At 38.5% G+C, this 21,935-nt stretch overlaps 1 protein-coding gene across 4 annotated transcripts; it reads right to left on the reverse strand.

Moving 5' to 3' along the window:
• Positions 1-1,637: 1,637 nt before the first annotated feature.
• LOC105040243 (transcriptional corepressor LEUNIG) lies at positions 1,638-20,589 on the reverse strand. 4 transcript variants are annotated; one of them, XM_073254944.1, is made up of 18 exons: positions 20,157-20,589; positions 19,318-19,415; positions 19,095-19,204; positions 18,056-18,442; positions 17,845-17,933; positions 16,884-16,971; positions 16,736-16,811; positions 16,110-16,159; positions 12,702-12,983; positions 11,446-11,637; positions 10,279-10,524; positions 10,069-10,186; positions 9,828-9,937; positions 9,545-9,694; positions 8,413-8,568; positions 8,109-8,225; positions 6,329-6,535; positions 1,638-2,071 (listed from the first exon to the last, which is right to left on the reverse strand). In XM_073254944.1, exons 1-18 carry the CDS (start codon positions 20,186-20,188, stop codon positions 1,928-1,930), a joined length of 2,652 nt encoding a protein of 883 aa, XP_073111045.1. In that variant the 5' UTR covers positions 20,189-20,589; the 3' UTR covers positions 1,638-1,927. The 4 variants fall into 4 exon arrangements, with proteins under 4 accessions (XP_073111045.1, XP_073111043.1, XP_073111044.1 ...); XM_073254942.1 differs by having other exon boundaries at positions 12,702-13,019; XM_073254943.1 differs by having other exon boundaries at positions 12,702-13,019; positions 17,845-17,930; positions 20,157-20,588.
• Between the last annotated feature and the right edge of the window lie 1,346 nt (positions 20,590-21,935).

Here is a 21,935-nt window from a genome sequence, read left to right on the forward strand (position 1 = left end):
TTTATGTCGACATGTAAGGTTCTACTTTTTATCCATTGGATTGTGCATAGTGAAATGCAAAGAACTTGCATTTTCTAAGCTTTTTATAAAGAAAATACATGAGAAGAGCTCAAATGAGAGAAAAGGAAAAGAAAGTTTTCAGGAAACAATGCTTCACTATGTTTTTTTTCCCACCCACAATGCTACAGTGTGGTGATGAAAGGAATGTCAGTCGGGTATATTCAATATGATTAGTGAAAAAAATCGAAACCAAATCTGAATTCACCATCATTCCCCAAAACCAAATCCGAAATCGAAACCAAAGTAAATCTTTCAAAAGGTTAGTTGTTGCTCTAGTGACACATTGCTTCGAGTTTCATTTAATCTTTTAAACATTCCATCAAACATCTAGGGCTCAAGTAGAATGGGAGATCAGAGTGAAGAGACATAGGAGGACACCTCCAGTGGTGAGGGCCAAGGTGGAACAAGGCCACCCGCGAAAAGCGATCTGAGCAAGCCATAAGATCACCGATAAGAAGCTATAAAATCTCCAATGCTACCTCATTGAGGTGCTAGAACCACTGGAGGAGAAGATTGAAGCTTCCAGACATGCCTAGGAGACTACAGCAGTGATAGCTAAGAGCCTTAGTACACAAGATGCCGGTGGATTGGATGGCTCGTGAGCTGAAGGAGAAGGGCAAACTCGCATGAGGTTGAATCCTTTGCCCCAGTTGAAGACCACGATATCTTCAAGTTCCAGAGTGAGGCGGATTGGGATGCCACCCCTGTTGGTGGCCTGTGGTTGATCAGGATCCTTGACCTTCGGTTGGGAAACAGTACCACTAGAATCACAGTAGTGAGGATCAGAATCACAGTAGGGAAATAAGCGGTGCCAGACAAGCAGCACTCGATTTGAATGAGGTTCGTTAGCAGCGAATACCTTGGAAACCCCACTCCGCTGCCATTAATCCATCAATCGGACGCTAGAAGTCGTTCACGATTCATTTCCCAGGGATTCAATGTCGCAATAATAGCCATGGCGAACGAGGTACCTCTAAAGGAAAGAATGGCTCATACACTGAACACGGCAACCGGGAAGATAAAGCTTGTAAGGTTTAAAAGTTAAGCATCCAAATGACCACAATAAGAGCCTCGGCTATTTCCAGTACCGAGCTAAACTTCTTAACAAACGGGCCCACCTGATGAAACACACCACATCGACTTCCGTCTAGCGTTTCACAGCACCAAGCTAGAACTTGCAGGCCAACAGTAATTCATCGACTTCTTCCGCAGCAAACTCGTTGCCGAAAACTGCACCACCGCCACAATGCCGCCCTTTGGTTTTTTTTTTTTTAAAGGGGGGTAACCGAGTGCCGGACATTAATAAATAAGAAAAGGTCAGATAAGCACCGTAACCATGTGATCATTTACCTCGCCCACGATTTTGAGGAATCACAGTAACTGCTTAAATTTCAGCATCCTCGGAAACAACAGCAAAAGTCGAATCGTCCGTTCTCTAACACCCCTCAAACTGGCCGAAAACTCCAGCAAGAATGACGAATCTCCCACAAAAACCAGCACGGCAAGATTCCTCCCTTGCCCGATTATTCATCAGCATAATTTCAGCCCGCAAAATGGGAAAAAGGTTTGGACAGCCATTAAATCAATGAAGTCCCCAAACATATATACAAAACTGTAATTTAACACATCCACCAGATGACAAAAGAAAGTACACTGGATACCTATCAGATCTAACTGCAAGAAGTTAAAACGACAGCATCAGCAACGACGACGACGACAAAGACTTGGTTAGCATCTATTCCAGAACAAACGGGGTACCTATGATGTTAGCAACCCTACTTTACCCTAGCTAGGTCATGCCGCAACGAAAAACGTAGTGTCAGAGAGCCTCCCCGGGCACAGCGGATGAGTTGCATGGAAACAGGATTCACCTCCACAGTTTAACAAACTTGTCATGACTTGCAGAAGCCACCAATCCGTTCACATTTGACACCGCTAACGCCGCAATCAGTCCTTCATGAGCTGGAAGAGTCATGGTCTTGTTCTCATCCATATCCCAGAGTTCAAGAGACTGCACACAAGACCATGGATTCCTATGAGTATCCAAAAGTTTCATCAAGCTTCTGAAGCATGCAGAATCATGGGGTTTAACAATAATAGCTGGAAAGGCTTTCATAACAGTATTTAAGAATCTGTCATAATCGTGCTTGGATTTTTGCTCGTCGGAAAATACTCACAAGATATTTCGTTAATTCTTGATCTTGACGTTGCCTAGATTATGTAATTATTACAAATAATAAACAAAACAATGCAAGCCATGATCATCTCCACCACATTAATGGAAACTCGTGGGTGGGATCCCACCCACATTTAACCCCAATATATTACAAAAATACACATTAGAAACACCAGTCAAGAATGACACTTCCTTCATTTTTGGTTTTAGAACCACTTGTTTACCTGCCTCCCTCCTATCCTCCAAATTTCCACTTCATTTCCTTTCATTCACAACTTCATGCATAGGGACAGATATTGCACGTACTCAAATAATAGAAATAGTTATACTGGATCATCAAAATAACAGCATGGTTTATAGTTGATCATATTAATATATAATCATGGTTTACAACCCACCATACAGCCTATGCGGGAATCAGATGGAATGTGCACACATGACTGAAGAATTTTACCCATACAATCTAAGCATCAGTGATAAATTACAATTAGCACAATCAGACACAACAGAATTCTATGCCCATTCATGCTACCGCAGATCTTAAACAAGTCCATACCAAATCAAACCAATAAAAATTAGTAATTAAGTACTTGGTCCTACAGATCTTAAACCAGTCCATACACAAACACACCTTGTTTAGAATTTTATCTTTGTTAATGTTTCCACGAAAATCCATATAATATTCACTGATTTTTTTTTAAAAAAAACATACTACCTGAATTCTCTCTACCATGTGCCATGCCACAAAGCACTCCCAGTATTGTTTTTCTACTTAAGGGAAATTCAATGTCCGTGCCTTTCTTACCCTGTACTTCTTACTCCAACTCAATTTTCACTTGCGTGCCGCATGCCACACAGCGCACTCAGTAATTTTGGTGCTTCAGGGAAATCCAATGTCCAGGCCTTTCTTACTGCGTGTCTAAAATACTCATCTAAAATTCTATGCTATATTAACAACCATAAGATGAAGCCTTTAGATCCATCAAATTTGCCCATACTGCTTATTACAAATTTAATTGTAGCAGAGTACCATTTTCAAATTCAAAGATGAGGAACAGCCCCTCATCATATCCTGTCCAAATATATCTGTATTTTTTCCATTTTATACAGACATTTCCCTAAAATTATTAATATGTTTCCAGACCTCACATGCATTTGCATGCCCATAGAATAGATTTTTTTTTTTTTTGATCAGTGTCCTGGCATCCTATCCTCATTCAATCACATTATTCTTGGCCTTTTTTCCATCATTTTCATTTTGCAAAAGTGCTTTTCAAGTTAAAAAAGTAAAGACATAGCTTAAGCAACTTAATAAGCAAAGCAAGGCCCAAAGCATAATGGCACCATAAGAAAATATCGAAAAAGAAGGCGGAGGGGGGGGGGGGGGGGGGTTTGGAAGGCTTTTTGAGGACACTATTCAGTAAATACGTACACCCACAAACGTGGGTGCAAAAACTAGATATACATATATGTTAGCACCCAGCCCCCGCGTTGCGAAGATTTAATTGATAATAATGATAATATTTTACATTAAAGGTTGTTCTCATCTATATGACAGATTTCTTCCCCTTTTAGAATAAAACTGAATTATAATAATTTAAAATATTTTTTAATTTTTTATCATACTATTTGTATTTTTATTTTTTATTGAAAAAATATAAAAAATAAATAAAATAAAACTTGATACATGGCGTTGCCAAAGATTATCCTATAATCTTACATGTCACCATGGAATGCCACCCCTAATATCTATATATCACATTGCAGGAGATTATCCTATAATCTCACATGTCAACACGGAATGCCACCCTAATACTTGTGTATCACTTTACTTAGTTTACCATTATTATATAGATATAAACTTATATTAAAGGTTGCTCTCACCAATATAGATAGAAAGATAGATTTCTTCCCCTTTTTAGAATAAAACTGAGTCATTATAATTTAAAATATTCTTTATTTTTTAATCATACCATGTATTCTTTTATTTTTTATTTAAAAAATAAAAAAAATAAAATATGACACGTGGCGTTGTAGAAGACCCCTAATACCCTCGTATCATGTTGCAGGAAATATCCTATAACCTTACGTGTCAATACGGAATGTCACCCCTAACACCAGTACATCGCTTTACTATTATTATATAGATATATGTATGCATATATATATATATATATATATATATATATATATATATATATATATATATATATATATGCAGATATAGATATACCTATATGTTGTTTTTCCAATATTTTCTTGTGGTGCCATTTATGCTTTCTTACTTGCTGGGGCCTTGCTTTGCTTATTTAGTTCCCACGTACTTCTCTGAATATATCATATCTTTCTTGCATTACTTAAGTTGCTTAAGCAATGTGTTTTCTTTTTTAACTTGAAAAGCACTTTTGCAAAATGAAAATGATGGAAAAAAAGGCCAAGAATAATGTGAGTGAATGAGGATAGGATGCGAGGACATGAATAAAGAAGATCTCTGATTTTTTTTTTTTTTAAATCTATTCTATGGGCATGTAAATGCAAACATATTAACATATCTACATACATACATACAACGTGCGCGCGTGCACACAAAAACTACAGACATATATATAGATGTGTGTGTGTGTGCGCGCGTATCTATATGTGTGTGTGCGTGCGAGCATGTGTGCGCATGTTTTTTTTTTGTGTGTGTGTGTGTGTGTGTGTGTGTACATAACGAGAACTTTGATCAATGGAAGATAATGAAAATCTTATGTGAATAGACCATGAAGGCAAGAAGAAGTCAGTCTATTGTGGATAGGCCATGAAGGCCATCTTTCCTCACTTGTGATTTTTAACAGCAAATGTGAAAAGAAAATTACAGGAAGATGAAGGACAAGAACTCAGTCAAACTAGACACCAAGTTTTAACTCAAGGCATTGGAGGATTTAATACATCATAGGATTATACCGAACTCAGAAGACTTCTAAGACTGGATGCCAGAATATCAAACCCAGGAGAAAGGAGTGCCAACAGCCAAGTGAGAATTCGGGCCAAAGAAATGTTAAATAAAGGAAAAGTCAAGGTTCAAAGGAATATAAATTGTTCCAAGGCAAATGCTACCATCGTATCACAAGCATGACAAGATGTAGCAAAACCACTACTCGTAAAATGCTCCTTAACCCTATAACATTATTTGCCAGTATATTTACCAAAGCAAACTGCAAAATATATTTTCTCTAAGCTGAAAAAAAATTCATTAACAGATGGTACAATTTAATTAATCCAACACAGGCAAGAATAAAGCCCCAGCATTAGTTCCGCTGACTTCTCTTCCCTTGCCTGTCTTTCACAAATACAACCATCCCCATCATATTATAAGCCACTAGTTTAATCTTGTTCAAAAATAATAAAACTGAACTAGTTTCGATTTGTGAGGCCATCCCTCTTTCTTTTCTTTTTTTTTTTTGTTGGGTAAGACGAAAATGTCCATACAACCTCTACTATGAATAAATCCAAAAAGATCAGAGGAAATAGTCTCCCGAAAGGCCAGAGGGATATCCTGCACATCAGTCCACACGGTCGCCCCAACACCCCCCCCCCCAAAACCCAAAAAATGCTCAGCCACATAAAATTTCAATACTACTTAACTAAAGTTATCGAGCTCTACTGAGAAATTGAATAAAGAGATCATTAAGCAGGATCCACAAAGTGTTCTTTTACACAAATCAAAACAAAAAGGTATTCTTCTGCATATCAAAGATAGATCCTTTTATCTATTCTAAATTCACTTACATTTATTTGTATAATAGTTGGACAAATTAAAAACATTACCTAAAAATTTGACAATCCTAGAAATATGAGTCTACAATCAATATGGTCCAGTGAAGATAGTCACATTTTTCCAACTATAAATTATGGTCCCATTCCCGCCATTTCTTTCAACATAAACACTAAGAAATAAATCCCAGTTATAACACTTGTCAGCAATCATAACAAGATGGCAATACAAACTTTTGCTTATATATTTAAGTTAATCAACATTAAAAATATTTAAATCAAACAAGCAGAAACACCATAGTTTTTTTTAAATAATATTAAAAAAGGACAACTTGCCTGGTAACAGCCGATGACCAGAAGAGATGGATACGAGGGATGGAAAACACATGAATGGAACTTGTTCCCATTACAGCTCAACTCATGCACACATTCACCTTCATTCCCCGAACTGAGAGACCATACCCTGACTGAGTCTTCACTAACAGAAACCAACAACTGACCAGTAGGATCCCAGCACACAGAATCAACATGTTTTGTGTGTCCCTGTAGTTAAAATGAAGCCTGATGAAGCTAAAACCAGTTCAGCAAATCAAAAATACAAGGCATGCCAAAGACATGACTAACATGAAAACAGGATGCCCTACAAAAGTGAGTGAATTATTGAAAGAACAGAATTCACTACTCGAAAGAAAAAAAAAACAAAGAAGCAATAAAGGGAAAATTCTACCAAAGTTTTCACCAAGTTGGTATCAGAAAATTCAGCTGCAATAACAGTTGTAAGCCCTTGGGATTTAAACAGGCTAGAAAAGGAACCTTGGTCGTTTAAAATTTACACGAAAGCCGAAGCCAACTTGAATGTGATACTCAAGTGTCAAAAAGCATCCTTTCTGTCATTTTATATCAATGCGTTGCTAAGTTAGTATGTCAAACGTAATACTCTATGTAAGACATAATTCGACTACACAAGAGTGGCAAAGTAAATTGGAATGTGATGAGCAGTGCATCAACAAGCACAGAAGTGCTGGATGCTTAAGTTCCTCCGTGGCCATAGGCAAGATAAGACAAGATTGCAGATACAGGTCCTGCACCATATGATAAGTTAAAAAACAAACCAAAAAAAAGGGTATGCGTTAAGTGTGTATATGAAAAAAAAAACAATCAAGATGATCCTTTTTAACCAAGTTTAAATTCCACATTTTTTTCTAGCAAGTCTTGGAGCTCCATTGTGTCATAGCTTTGTATATTATGTCATCAAAGAATGACAACAGAATTACTACATTATGAAAATACTACTGTCCAACAAGTCATTATGTTCAACAAGCGGACACACTGCAGACATAAATGGAGAAGCCAACAGATGCTAGTTATCATTGGCAACCAGCAGCAATTTACACCAAAAGCAGGCTAGTGAAATAAGGACACAATTATTTAGAAAGTCTTTAGAAAATCTGAGCCCAAATATGGTGCCCCACTGGCAAAAAGTCAACATAGAGTACTATCAAGAGCAAGGCATCTTGGAATAACAAACTTCCTGGACGAAAAATGATGACCTCACTAAGACAAGTTTATGAAAGAACACAATTTTAGAAACTAAAAATACTATATAATTCAAACAAAAATATAAAAAAATGCACAAATTTACATTATAAATGATGAAGGTGCAAACAGCTCAGAGTAACAGGCTGTTGGGATGCCTGCTTGGTTCATCACTTGGATATTTGCTTTGCTGGACTAGGGTGACAAGAACTTAGCCCGTCAGAGAGTTCATTTTCTCTGCTTGGGGAAATCCCACTTTCCCAACTCTCCTAAACTTAAGGGACATCGAAAGCCGCCTCCTGAGATGAATTATTACCCTCAAAAATGGGATTGCGGGTAATCGGAAACCACCAGTCAACCAGTCCCATTCTTCTTGTCCCTCACTTTTTCTTCTTTTCCCTTACTTTTTCAAGATGGCAATAACTATCAAGTAGAACTTACCCTGGGATTACTCCAAGCATCCAAACATGCCCTAAATCTAAATGACAAACAAATTGCTTTATGTGTTGTTTTATAGAGAATGCAGTGATTCTATTGCCTGTACATTGCATGTTAAAGAGAGCAGCAACCAAAGCCTGACCTCCAATGAATGAAGGCATGCCTGAGTCTCAACGTCTAGTATGGATACAACATTCTCAGCAGCTGCTGCAAGATACCTGCCAAGATGGGGTTGAAATCTCATTTGGGTTGTGCCACCCTGTGATACAAGAGAAGAAATTAACAAAAAGTGTGAAAAGAACTTCTGAATCGGGGAAAAAAAATCTTGTAATGATAAGACATCCAAAGCACATACTACCTTGAAATAAAGATAATATGGAGGGTATAACCATATATTGCTTAAAAGTCATGAATGAAATAGTTTATGGATAATCATAATATATTACCTTGAAAACTCCCATGCAGCTGCCATTATTGATGCTCCAGTAGCGTATCTCTCCATCCCCATCACAGGAGCATATGAGATCATCTTTATTTGGGTGGAAATCCAGAGACATGACAGATGCAGAATGCCCAGTAAAAGTACGAAGTGAATAGCCCGGCTGCACATTGGAGTCATCAGTCAAGCAAATCCTTTCAAAGGGCCACCCATGTATCGCACAGGAGCAACAGGAGAGAAAAGTATACTAATTTTTTTTTTGAACTTAAGACTTAGGAAAACAAGATTGTGCCTTCCATGCTCCAACTGTACCCTGAAAGACCAGCAACCTATAACTAGCTCGGTGAACATGCAATGCCCATCAGGGGCAGGAACTCCGGATGCAATCTTGAGATTCAAGATCTGTCTAAGCTTATAATAAATGAAATGCCCTAACTTTTGATTTCTACATTTTTCTCCCATAAAGCAGGCATTACACTCCCACCCCCCCCCCCCAATAAAAAAAAAAAAAAACATGAAAAGGTAGGCCACAATGGGACATCTAGTCAGGATCTTGCCTCATACTACAATAAAGATAAATTAGTGATAAACTGGAGCAACACAAGTTTGTGAATTGATAGAAGCAAGTCAACGTGCTTACCAAAGACAAGTCAATGCGCTTACAAAAGACAGCTACAAAATGTGAAACACGAAATCAACAACAATATTCTACAGTATCTATCCTACATGTTTGAATCTCTACATGAAAGACAAACTAGTTCCACACCAATCCTAACAAACATCCCTGCATGGACTGAAGAACAAGAAGGATGCTTTCCATTCGCATGCACAGGTATGTAGCAATGACCAACATGACTATTTCCTGCCTACCTCCTTAGTTATGTTCTGTAACTTGGTCATGTAAATCCAAAGACAATCATTTGGCTATTACCATTGGACCAATACATGTAAAAAACCAATGGCTCAAATAACAAATGAAAAGAGAAAGTTGACTTAAGCATGGCATAGCAGTAACATGCTAAAATGATCAACAATTCAACATCACATCGCAATGAAGGTTCGAATAGACTAAATCGAATAATAATGGTTCTTCCTATAAAAATGTCTACGTAAGCCCTAAAAGAGAAACTGCTACTCACATTATCAGCATCCCATACCCTCACAGTCTTGTCAAATGAGGAGGTAGCCAGACGAGGCATGCTCGGGCTAAATCTAACATCAGTAATGAGAAGGGAGTGTTCTTCCAATGAAGATTTTGGTTTTAAGGTATCAGTGTGCCACAAAACTACCTGCATCATAAAATCATATAAGGAAGATCCACGCCGCTTCCCTTACAGACAAGAAAGACAGCCAGTAGCATTAACAAGAAAAAAAACTTGTGACAAATACACAATTTGAACAGATATTCAACATGGACCTTACCTTTTTATCATGGCCCCCACTAGCAAGTAGCTTCCCATCAGATGAGAAGTGGCAGCAAACAACCTTGCTTGTACTTGCCCGAGCAGATAAAACCTCAGTAAATGTAAAACCTGGCAACAAAATGCAAACAAGGTTAACACAAGCATGATTTTTTATGATAAAAGGTTGATCTTACACATTGAAATTCCTAATTCAATGAATATATGTTATCAGACATGGATACAGAATGATACAAGCACACCTTTGCCAACATCCATACAACGACCTACTGTATCTCTTGGATCTGGGTCATCATGGGACAAAAATGACTCAACATTGTCTTCCAGTGAACCATCCTCCACAAATCGATCTATATCAGCCTGCAATTCAATATCTCTATTATCCCCACCAACATTTACAAAAACTACTCCTAGATGAACTAGACAAAATAGGAGTTAATTTGTATATATACCAGCTGGTTTGATGGTGATGTTAAAGTTCCAGTGCCATCAGAACCAAACACCATCAAAGGTTTAGAGGAGCCAGCACCATGTTGCAATGATGGCATTGAAATCACATCTCCTGGAGTATGCGTGGAAGGCGTTGAGGGTGCCGAGCTTGGAGAGGGGCCTGCAGTGTTTGCAGTTCCTGAACTGTTGGCTGGACCAGAGGATGACACAGGTTGTTTTCGCTTGCGCCCGTTCTGACTTTTTGATGCCTGAAAATTTAATTTGTACAATGCTAAAATTAGCTTAACATGAAAATGGAAGTATTTTGTGGATCAAATTGCAGTTAAATATGGGAAAGGAACTTCAAATGCCTGAAAAATAATAGAATGTTTATCATTTAAGTGTGAACCACGGTTGTAAAACACATGTTAATTTAAATGATATTATTAACTTTCTTCTAAACCTTTTCTTGTCGACATTGGGAAGGGCCAATCCCTTCCATCTATGCTACGCACATCCTACACTTCAAGGGCCAATGCAACTGGAAATGAGCCACCACCCCCTTGCCCAAAGTGGCAAGAGGTGATACCATCCGAGCAAGCAAATACCCCTTTAACAAATCCTTTAAAAATAAAAATTTTGGATTCAAAAGGACAAGGACCAGCGATCAAAATCTTTTAGCTACAGAAGAAACAAAAAGGATAAGTCAGCACTTTGAAACGGTAGCCCACCATGCCGCACATTCCCAACAAGAACCTTATATGGTCCAACATCACAAACCAAAACCAATATACTGAAAGCATGAGTTTCACCACTCTTAAAAACCATGGTTTTGATCAAGAAAGGCAGAACTGGTACCGGATGGCGTGCCACTAGCCAGCTGATATGGTACAGTAGGGTACTGTACCGGCATTAAAAAAACCAAAAAGAGGGGAAACCCACCACCCATCAACACTAAAAAAAAAAAAAAGAAACAGGGCCGAACCGATCAAACAAATTAGCCTGATTCACGGCCTGTTCAGGTCCTGTTTCGAAAATCAGGGACGAACCGGACATTCGGTCTGGTTCGGCGAACTATGGGACTTTTGATTAATACAAACATAACATCCGGTCAAACCATTTGGATTCAGCTTCAAATTTAAAAAATGCGATATACAGGATGAATAAAATAAGCTAACAAATAGACAAACCTGATCACCTCCTCGAAAGGAGTTAGACATATTTCCATCCATCGTCACACTTGCAGCACCCATTTTATCTTGTTGGTGAAGATGGTGAGTTGAACTCTGCGATTGTTGACTAGATATCGCATGCTGTGGAAGCTGCTGCTGTGTCTGCTGGCTGCTGTTTTGCTGGTGCTGTTGTTGCAACTGAGCTATCTTCTACTACACACAGCTAATAAAATAAGAAGGTAGAAAGCAACAGGGTAACAGTAACTTGAAGAGACCTTTCAAAATATAAATTCCAAATTTTCAATCGTTTTGGTGCTGGATTGTTTGTCATAAAAATATATCAACAGCTACTCATGTGCTATTTCAGTATTTTACTTGTTTTGGAATCAGCAAATAGCTAAATCCTTTAGCTTCATCTTGTTCCATAAATAAGACATTTCCAACTCTTTATCATCAAGATGTAATAATTTTGAACTTGTCGTGTACATATACATATTACAAAATCCAGTTTACATGCTGCAATTTTTGTTTTAGCAAAAGAGACACATCCATTACCAATATTTTACAAATACACTATTATCATCTTACAATCCCACCTCCGCAGGAAAAAGGTCAAAGAATACTAGGTCACTACTGCTTCCAAGAAAACAGCATAAACAAGGAAGCATCAACAATGCACACATGATTTAAAAAAAATAACTCAACAAATATTAAAAAAAGGGACAATTACGGATGGTTAATGGCAACAAAAAATATATATAATTTTTGCCATGTAATTATTTTTGCTACAGCAAAAGACAAACTACAATGTGTTATCACAATAACGCAGTTCATGTCATATGGTAACATAAACACCCAAAAACTCCATTACTTAGTTCAATGTTCAAACAAGTAGACTTGAATTCATGCTCTAAACAATAACATCAACATCACAAACTCTAGAATCAATGATCTATCATGTCCGTCATTCAGAAGGCCAGAAGTCATTCCCAAAAATTAAAAAAAAAAAAAAAAAAAAAAGAAGCTCAGCCAGATCCTACAAGTACTGAAGTCCCATTACAAACAGAATAATGAGATGGGATTTTCAGTATTCATGCATCTAAATCTACAATGACAGAAAAAATGCTAGCTGTCGAGTTTTGAGATCAGGAGCCGTAAAAAAGGCAAATCCTTTTCAAACAGGTTTCAGTATAAAACAACGGTAACAACAAAAGAGAGGAAGCCACGTCTCGATATTTTCAAAAGTTAGAATTTCTTAATTTGAGTAGACAAACCTTGATTAACATATCTGTATCAGCACGTGGCAAGACTGGACAAGCAGTTTGCATTGGAGATCCAATATTTGGAATGACATCACCAGAAGAGTTTGACTGGCCATCCTTCCCAAGAACTAAATTTCGGTTGTTCAGGAACATTCTAAGTCTTCTGCTGTCAATATCTCCAGCTGATGGAGAGGGGGACGTTAAATTCTGCTGTGCCTGAAGCAATAGTGCTTGTTGTTGTGGAGTCAGAAGTTGAAGTTGGTGTAAAGGTTGTGGAGACTGCATTAATGACTTCTGTTGTAGAATTCCAGAGCGAAGTTGATCAAGACCCTGAGCAGTTTAGAGAAGAAGAAAGTAACCAGATCTACATATTGAAAGAATATGATCACAACAACCACTTTCATGACCTATACTACTGGTACATAATTTGGACAAAACCATCACCCAAAAATAAAACTGAAGTCACAGTATTAAAATCATAGTCTTATAGACAAAGGTCAAGAGCTTCTTTAGGAAGAAACATGGAGGGGATGCCTTTGAGATCGTGTGTTCTGGACCATGGATGATATTGATGGTGGATATACTTTTGAGATCATGTGTGCTGGACCATGGATGATATTAATGTTGTCCTGTTACGAATTTAATCCATATTACTCCATGATTGTGAAGAAAAATGTGTGCGATAAGTGAATTAAAACTTGCTCTGCATTCATTTTTTTGTTTTCGTTTCCTCCATTCCTCACGAGCCTAGAAGTGGTGTTTAGATTTGCGACAAACTAAAAACAAGTTTGCTTGCAGTGCAAATGTTTAAATAGGAATAAAATAGCATATCACAACACCTGTTAGCTCTAATTTACCATACCATAGCCTTCATTTTACAACAGACAGTATAAAATTAACTGAAGCTCTCCCCCAGAAGATAGAACCACAATAATTTAACACAGATTTAAATAAATTTTCTTTAGAAGCTATTCTAGTTTCACATCATAAACTGTTCCATATTTTCTGCAGACCAATCAACCAGCATTTGTCAAGCATCAAAAATTTACACAGCAAATATGATTCTGCCAAATGATTAAAGCATGGAACAACTTCCAGAATCAGCCTTTCATATCTTGCTGTTGCACAAGTTATCAGTAAATGGCCCAAGGACAACTTGGGGTAAGGGGGGAAGGCAATCAAAGGGGAGTCATGCATAAAAATGCAAGGCAACAGGACAGTTTAAAGAAATGAGGAAAAAGGAGAGTGGGATTTTTTTTTTTTTTTTGGTGGGTGGTGGGGGATAACAAGAAGAGGTCGAAACACAGGATAGATCGGTGATGCTGGAAAAATTCCTCCACCAAAAGTTTTTCAGAAGAGCAGGATGCCCCCGTGGGGGAAAAAGAGGGGGGGGGGGGGTGTTTGGGGTGGCCGGGGTGCAAAGTTTTGACACTACAATATTTCAAATTTCAAGAGCTAAAATAAAGACAAACATTCACTTTACTATTTCCTTGACACAATGAAATGATTTGGCGGATTGGCATAGTTTCTCCTTAAAAAAATGCCAAAAAAAGAATAATGGGCATAAATGCCACGAGTGACAAGACAATTGCATAAATCAAATAGAAAATCAAATAAGCCATAGGATCCAATAACAAGTTCCCTGACAGCTGTGTTATTTATAAAACATATTAAGCTAGCAAGAAAATATTATGCAGATCGACTTTCTTCCACAAGCTTTTTCCCCTTTTCGATTAAACTATCAATATGGAAAGATTACTACAATAGTTCCATGAGAATGTATCCAGGGATCAAGCAAAGAACGAAAGAAATGCAAATTCAAATCTCCAGCACCCATAGGAAACCAGATTTCCACTATGCCCAGCTCTCATTCTCACTAAACACTACCTGAAAATAATATTCAATTACCCATGACTCAAATAAAGGCTGCACTTCTCACTTCCTCCTGAAGCTTCCCCAGGATAAAGCAAATCTGAAACAGAATTAGTTAACCTTAAGTTCTGCCATAGTTTCCAAAATGAGTGAAAGTTCCAAACAAAAAGGAAGTGGACCAATCCAATAGCTGCAAAAGGAAAAAAATGGGTCTTCGTCATCCCTCTTGTTAGATTGCAGCATCCCTCTTCCGAATTGAGCTCCAGAACCATTGGGGTAAAATACAAATCTGTAAAATTGTGTCTTCTTGGGTCGGTTGGTGGCATTCAGAAAGATTTACATTCAGAATCGATCAATGCAAGCAAAAGCAAAGAAATTATGGCTGATTTTCCATGAGAACTCCCAAAGACAATGAGTCATTGATCCCGCTAGGTAATCTACAACCCATAACCACATGAAATTAGACTTTTGAAATTAAAGGAGAACCTGTTTTAACATGCTAGTATCATCTGTTGATAGAACTTGATCACAAAGACTTCAGATCTTAACATTGATGGATTTTGTCGTTTCTTTTATGGACTGTAAGCTGGTATGCAGACCACAGTAGAAATTCTGTTCATCATGTAAGCTTTGTACCACAAAAGGTCAACAACTTTAAAAAGATTAAGTTCACATCGGAAAGTATAGTTGTTGACCATAACACATGAGAGGTTGTGATTCCAGTTGAACCACTCTTCTAGTGGTGATAACATTGTAACTAAAATGTAACATCTTGCATCTCCGTAACCTTCCTGAAGATTAAATGGAACCTTTATACTCCTCTGTCAAGACTGTAGACAGTCTTTTCAACATCATTTTTTTAATTTCATTCTCATTACTTACAAGATCAGGCTTTTGATTAGAAGAATTATTCTGATAAATGGTCATAGTGTCAACTTATGATTTGCAATTTCACAGGAGTTCTTTTTGTAAGAAAGTGATTTCCCAATTATCACAGCAAGTGCACAAGTTCTTCTCCGTTGGAGTTTATTACTACAATTTACTGAAACAATAAGAGTGATGTTATCTGGTCAGATCTTTCAAAGATGGTGGAACAAGTACCAGAAAACTCATATGAATGAGTTGAGAAATTTTAAAAGCACCAACATGCTCCTTCAAAAGATCATTCTCCATGAACGATTGCCCTTTAAGAACAAGCATATGCAAGAACCTGATCAACATGCAAATCCACTTAATGAAGCAATTAACCATAGAAATATAGAAGACGTGGCATTTTCCAACTTCTAAACACAAAAGTTTCATGCGTACTGATTCAACTAGCTCCTATTCTACAAAAATCTTTATTCACTGAATTTCTCACATTCTGATAGATTGCTATTTTATCATTCAGAAGGTTGAGGCCTGAGAAACAAGATAAAGCTTTCCCAAGAGAGGTACAGAATTTATGGGATAAGGCAAGAGAGCAAATATTTATGATTGTGGTTAAAAGAAATGACATCCTATAAGCAAGATCTTATAAGTCCCATGACAATCAGTTGAAGAACATACTGTGAGGGGCCATCCTTTCAAAGTCAAATTGCTCCCACCCTGATTTGGTCCTGCCATGGATGCAGTAAATGTCAGCCTCAAGAACTTTCAAATAATAAATTTAGCCAAAGAACCAAAAATAGCAAAGTTCACTTTTTTTTCCTTATATTCTCAGAAACTGATACATACATATACACATGCATGTCTATATACAGATATACACATATACATTATACATTACACACACACACACACACACACGTACACACACGTACGGACATGTATACATGCATACGTACATACATGTATATGTACGTACATATATGTATATGTACATATATATATATATATATATATATATATATATAGAGAGAGAGAGAGAGAGAGAGGAGAGAGAGAGAGACGTGCAAAATCAATAACAGCTGCATATGTCAAGTTCCGCAGCAAATGACAGCAAACTAGGAACAGTACAATAACCAAAATTATCTTTTATCACTGGACGGAAAAATCTTGGAACCTCTTCCTGTTTATTGACATCCCATCAGACAAGGGTTATGCAAATATTAATCAGCCTAATATCTATTAAAGATGTTATAACAGCAATCCAGATGGGAGGCATGATAGTTTGATATGTACATGGTTACTACCTGGCACTCCAATTAACGATCCATCAGAACCTGCACCTCTGGGAGTCAACACCTGACTCATTTCAGTCTTGATGTCCTGTTGCATAGTCTTAGTCACACCACAAAAAGGAAGAATCAAATCACCAACATTATTTCCACAGAGATGTACCTGTGTTGATCCCGGAAGTTGTGGGTTCCTACCCTGAACTTGTTGAAAAGGGCCTGCAACACCACTAGCCGAGCCATGCAAAACTTGCCTTAAAAAAGAAGAGAAAAGAAAGAAAAAGAAAAACCCTCCATCATACGGTACAATACAAGCAGTTGAAGCAGTTCTTAGCATGCCCCATGCAAAAATGAACGAAGTTAAGAAATCGCATGTGCACATATAAACATTATCAAAGAATGATATTGTGCATAGCTTCACACAGAAAACTTTCAACTTTCAACAGCTGAAACATGCATGCACAGATACAAAGACACACAAACATATGCTGCACAACATAATTTAACAGCAAAGAACACTTATCTGACCAGACAAATCATAGGACCAATATCCACTGAAAATATATAAATTAATACACTTCAGCTTGCTTATATTGCACATACATCCACAATTTCATACTTAATTCACATAATACGTATATATATCTGGTGCATTTATTAACTAAATATGAACTTGATATGTTGAGAGCCTTGATACTTCCAAGGCAAATTATATAATATCCATTAGTAATATAATGATATAGATACCGCATAACAAAATTATGCAGGGAAGGCAGTAGCATGGTGAGCTCCTGACATAGCCCATGTGTGACAAGCAGAGTTCCAAAGTGAGACATTTAGAAGAAAGATCAACAGAAGTTTCAGCCCCTACCAAAATCAAATGGTTCGAGATGTTTGACAATAGCATAATTGGAATGTGGGTAGATGTGCATGCACAAGCATCAATGTGTTTGACAATACAAAGGCACATTACACTACCATAGACGATTATCATATAAGACAAATGCAACGATACAATTTGCAATCCACAAGAACAATAAATTCAGTCATATGTTTACTCAAGCACATGCTGTCATACAGTTTCTGAAACTCAAGTACATGCATTTAGCTTCTTAAGCCATAGGTACCCTGATGGCGGGCCCGAACTTGCAGCTGACTTTAGCATGGTAGCATGGTTTGGATCCAACAGCTGGCCAACATTATCACCAAATCTCTGCTATTGCCAGAAATTTCAAAATGATCAATCATCGGTGATGTCATCTTAACAACGACAAATCATCAATAGATCTAAATGATAAGAAATTTTAAGGAGCAGCAGGAATAATTCTGGAAGAACACCTTGATAGATGACTCATCCAAAGAATCCCTTTGAGGGGGCAACTTCAATCGCTCCTCATACATCTTTGTTGCCAAGGCATTTGCAGTTGCAGGGTTCTGTCGCATTAAAGGTTCCCCCGCAACTAGCCCATTAGGCGTACCATTTAGAAGATGGGTTCCATCTCTACGCTGTTGTTGATGTTGTTGTTGTTGTTGATGCTGTTGCTGTTGTTGATGCTGCTGCTGTTGCTGCTGATGCCTCTGTAACATAAGTTGTTGCATTTGAATCTGTTGCTGCTGCTGCTGCTGCTGCTGCTGATGCAGCTGAGGCTGAGGCTGAGGCTGTGGCGGCGGCGGCTGCTGCTGCTGTGGCTGTTGCTGCTGTTCTCGAGCTTTAATTAGTTGAGTCTGCCACAAAAACCCCCCAACAACAAATGAGACTCTTTATAAACCACAAAGTCTGCGGGTAAAAGGGTCTCTATCCGCACAAGACCAAAAAAAAAAACAAAAAACCATCTTCACCAAATCCTATTGCAAAAACTGACCAAACATAAATGCAACCTCCAGAGTAAAAGAAAATCCCCAAAACATTCCAGACACAATATAAAGTTGTGATCAATTTCATCACCTCATGCTTTTAAGAGATACTAGAAATCAAAACTCAATATATCAAAGCTTTAATCTTGGCTGAGTTAAAGACCACATAGCTAGTGCTTACAGAAATTAGTCCCAAGAATTGATATAACTTTGAAAAAAATCCATTGCAGAACATCTTTAAAAAAAAAAAGAAAAGGAACCAATTTGACATCTACTAGATCAAAAAGTCTCCAATATAAAACCCACCACACTCCACGAAAGCACAATTAACATTTCTTGAGAAGCTCAAAAATAAAGTTCATTAAGGTTGGCTCTCGCCCAGGATAATTCAAGTGATAAAGCAGTAAATCCGAATTCTTAAGACAGGATATAGAATCGTGAAAAAATAATAGATAATTTAAAATGCACGAACATGTCAATTATGAAGAGTAGCCAGAAGGATAAGAATAAATGAAGCACTTACCTCTATGTATGATGCAGCAACATCAGAGTGCTTTTCATTCGTTCTTGCAATAAAAATATCCCAAAAGACCGACCACCATTCAAAGAGAAATCCACCTGGAGCATCAATTGCTGAGAAAACAACGGCATTTAGTATCAAAACTAAATTAAAACCAGGAAAATTTCTAAAACCCAATGCGCATCAGAAACAACGCTGCCCATTTTCAGATGCTCTTGCTACTTACCAACAGGATCTGAAGATACCTTGGCCTCCGCTTGAAATGCCTTCGCAGACGCATGCAAATTCCTCTTCACGAAATAATCATAAATATACACATCCAGCCTGTCCCCAGCATCACACGAAAAACAATGCAATATGATACTTTTTCCGGTTCAAGCCCACTAAGAATACTACCTAATCGCAGTTCAACGACAAAAAAGGAAAATAAAGTACACAGAATTATCTTCTAAAGTAGAGGTAAGACAGACTACAGCTTCAAGAGAACAGGAGAAGAAGATAATTAGCACAAGGTAGTAAAGCCAAAAACAAACAAACAAATAATAAAACATAAAGAAACCAGCAAAGAGAGTGCATAAGGAAGCAGAACGGAATCAAAACACAGGCACAAAAAAAAAAAAAAATCTCAGAGCACAAGAAAAGAAAAAAATCGTCCATCCATAAAACTGCCGGATGTAACACTGACAAGAAAAATCATCAAAAGAACGATACAGTAAACAGCAGCAAACCTGGGAAAATCTGGTCTCCAAGGGAAAATCAAAAGCGAAGTCAAAAAAGAAAGGCTTTTGACAGAAAAAGTGAAAATAGAAGACATAAAATTCCAGAAAGAATTAATTATCGGCTGCTGAAACCCTAACGAAGAAAGCTCTTGCGCCTACCCAAAACCGTAGCCAAGAACGCCACAAGGAAGGCAACCCAGACGAAGAAGAACCAAATCCGAAGGGAAAAATTACCAAGAAATTACAAGAACTAGAAAAAAACACATCCTGAGCGAGTTCCAGCTCTACATAAACCAATAAAAAACAAAGAGGCCATAAGAACTTGGAAAAGAGGCAGAAAGTTCACATCTTATCAGCTTCCCAGTTGTTCTGCGACATGATCCCACCAAATCCAGCGAAACCAAAGTACTTCGCGCCTGCTTTCTCTCCTCCAAACGCCGCCGCCGAGAGCGGTCAGGGAATCCACCACTACCTCGACGCGTCGGACCCTCGTAACAGCGCCACCTTCTCTCCCTTCGCTTCTGTTTGGAGCAACTAGACAGATAATAAACCCTCCCAAGTTCCCACAGCACCTCGATCACCTGTCTCCCCCTTTAATACGCCCAAGATCTAGCGCAAGATACAAACAAACATAGACTCCGCAAATCCAATCCAAGCCCCCGGTCTTGTAAACAAGAAGAGAGAAGAGAAGAGGAGAAAGAGGACTCGAAAAGGGAAAGCTGGGAGAAAAATCTATTCGGTTCCGGAGAACAACAGCCGATCCCGGTCCCGGCAACAGCTCGAACCTCTATATATAGACGCCAAATATTATATAAGACTTAATGGAACAAGCGAATAGGGTTGTCCAAAAAAAATAATGGAGAACCTAACGCGAGAGTCCTCGCCCCGGCGTACGCCCTCCCCCAACGATGCAGCGGGGCCCAGGGAAAGATGGACCCCGTTTCTTACTGGTCTCCTGCAATGGTCTGCCTCTCGGTCATTATAACATTATAAAAAGGCAAAGGAGTAGAAGTGTGTGTACCGTGTGCTTCCGATTCACTGGTGTATGAACCGTCTGATGAGTCGTATCAGTTTTGCGGTCTGATTGTCTACGAAAGGCTGAAATAAAAAGAAGTACGGGGACAGACGGTGTATTGAGACTCGCCGCCGGAAACGATGATTTAGATACGGGAACGACTAATACGTCCACCGGTTTGACCGTAGGATTCGACTGATTAAAAATTTTCTGCGGAACATGCACCAGACGGACGGGCGGAATTAGATCAGGATTAATTGCGAAATACGGTGATTAGGACTAGGATGTCCATATAAGAGATGTCTGTATGCAAGACTCATAAGATAGGGCATGCACTGTGACAAAATTAAAGGATGATGGAACAGAATGGGAATTTCTCTGGGCCTCGATTGGGCTGCGGCAGATACCATAATTACATCATGGGAGTTCTCGCCCAAAATCACCCCTGACTTTGATCAAAATAGCGTGATCTGGCGAGCTTCTTACCCGCTCGTCAGTCCATCCGCTTTCGGCGTGACGAGGATATTATTGTCATTTAGTTTGATCTGACTGCGAACCGGTCAGCTTTTCTGTCCCCAGTTAATGACGACAAATGATAACCTCTTGGGCTCCAGCTTCCTCTCCACCGTCCGATACAATCGGACCGCAGAAGTTTCATCAGACGGCGCTTCTGTATACTGGCGTCTCGGCCGTTAGATCGTTGCGTATTACGAAAAGATTGACGAGCAACGGTTCATTTCTCCGCAAACTTTTGGACGAATGCATCAGGACCGTTGATTCTAATCAACGCGCGAGAGGGAGCAGTTTTTGGTCTACAGTACAGGGCAACGATTTGTACGGAGAGGGTACCGAGATCAAATGACTGTTTTGCTCTTGTAATTTAGCCATTAACTGGGATCCAGAGGGAGGGCATTTCAGTCATTTAAGTTGGACGGATGCGTCAGGCCGGTCTCTGACGTGCAGCAGGTTGGTTCGGTTCCGCGAATCGAGATTTCGCGTGTTCTCTAGCTCCATTGAAATGACCTTAATACCCTCGACCTGCTAGAAAGGATGCCATTCAGAGGGTGGGTATTTTGGTCATGTCATAATGAGGAATGAACCGAGCACCTG

Source organism: Elaeis guineensis, chromosome 3 (genome assembly GCF_000442705.2).
Source record: "Elaeis guineensis isolate ETL-2024a chromosome 3, EG11, whole genome shotgun sequence".
NCBI classification, from domain to species: domain Eukaryota; kingdom Viridiplantae; phylum Streptophyta; class Magnoliopsida; order Arecales; family Arecaceae; genus Elaeis; species Elaeis guineensis.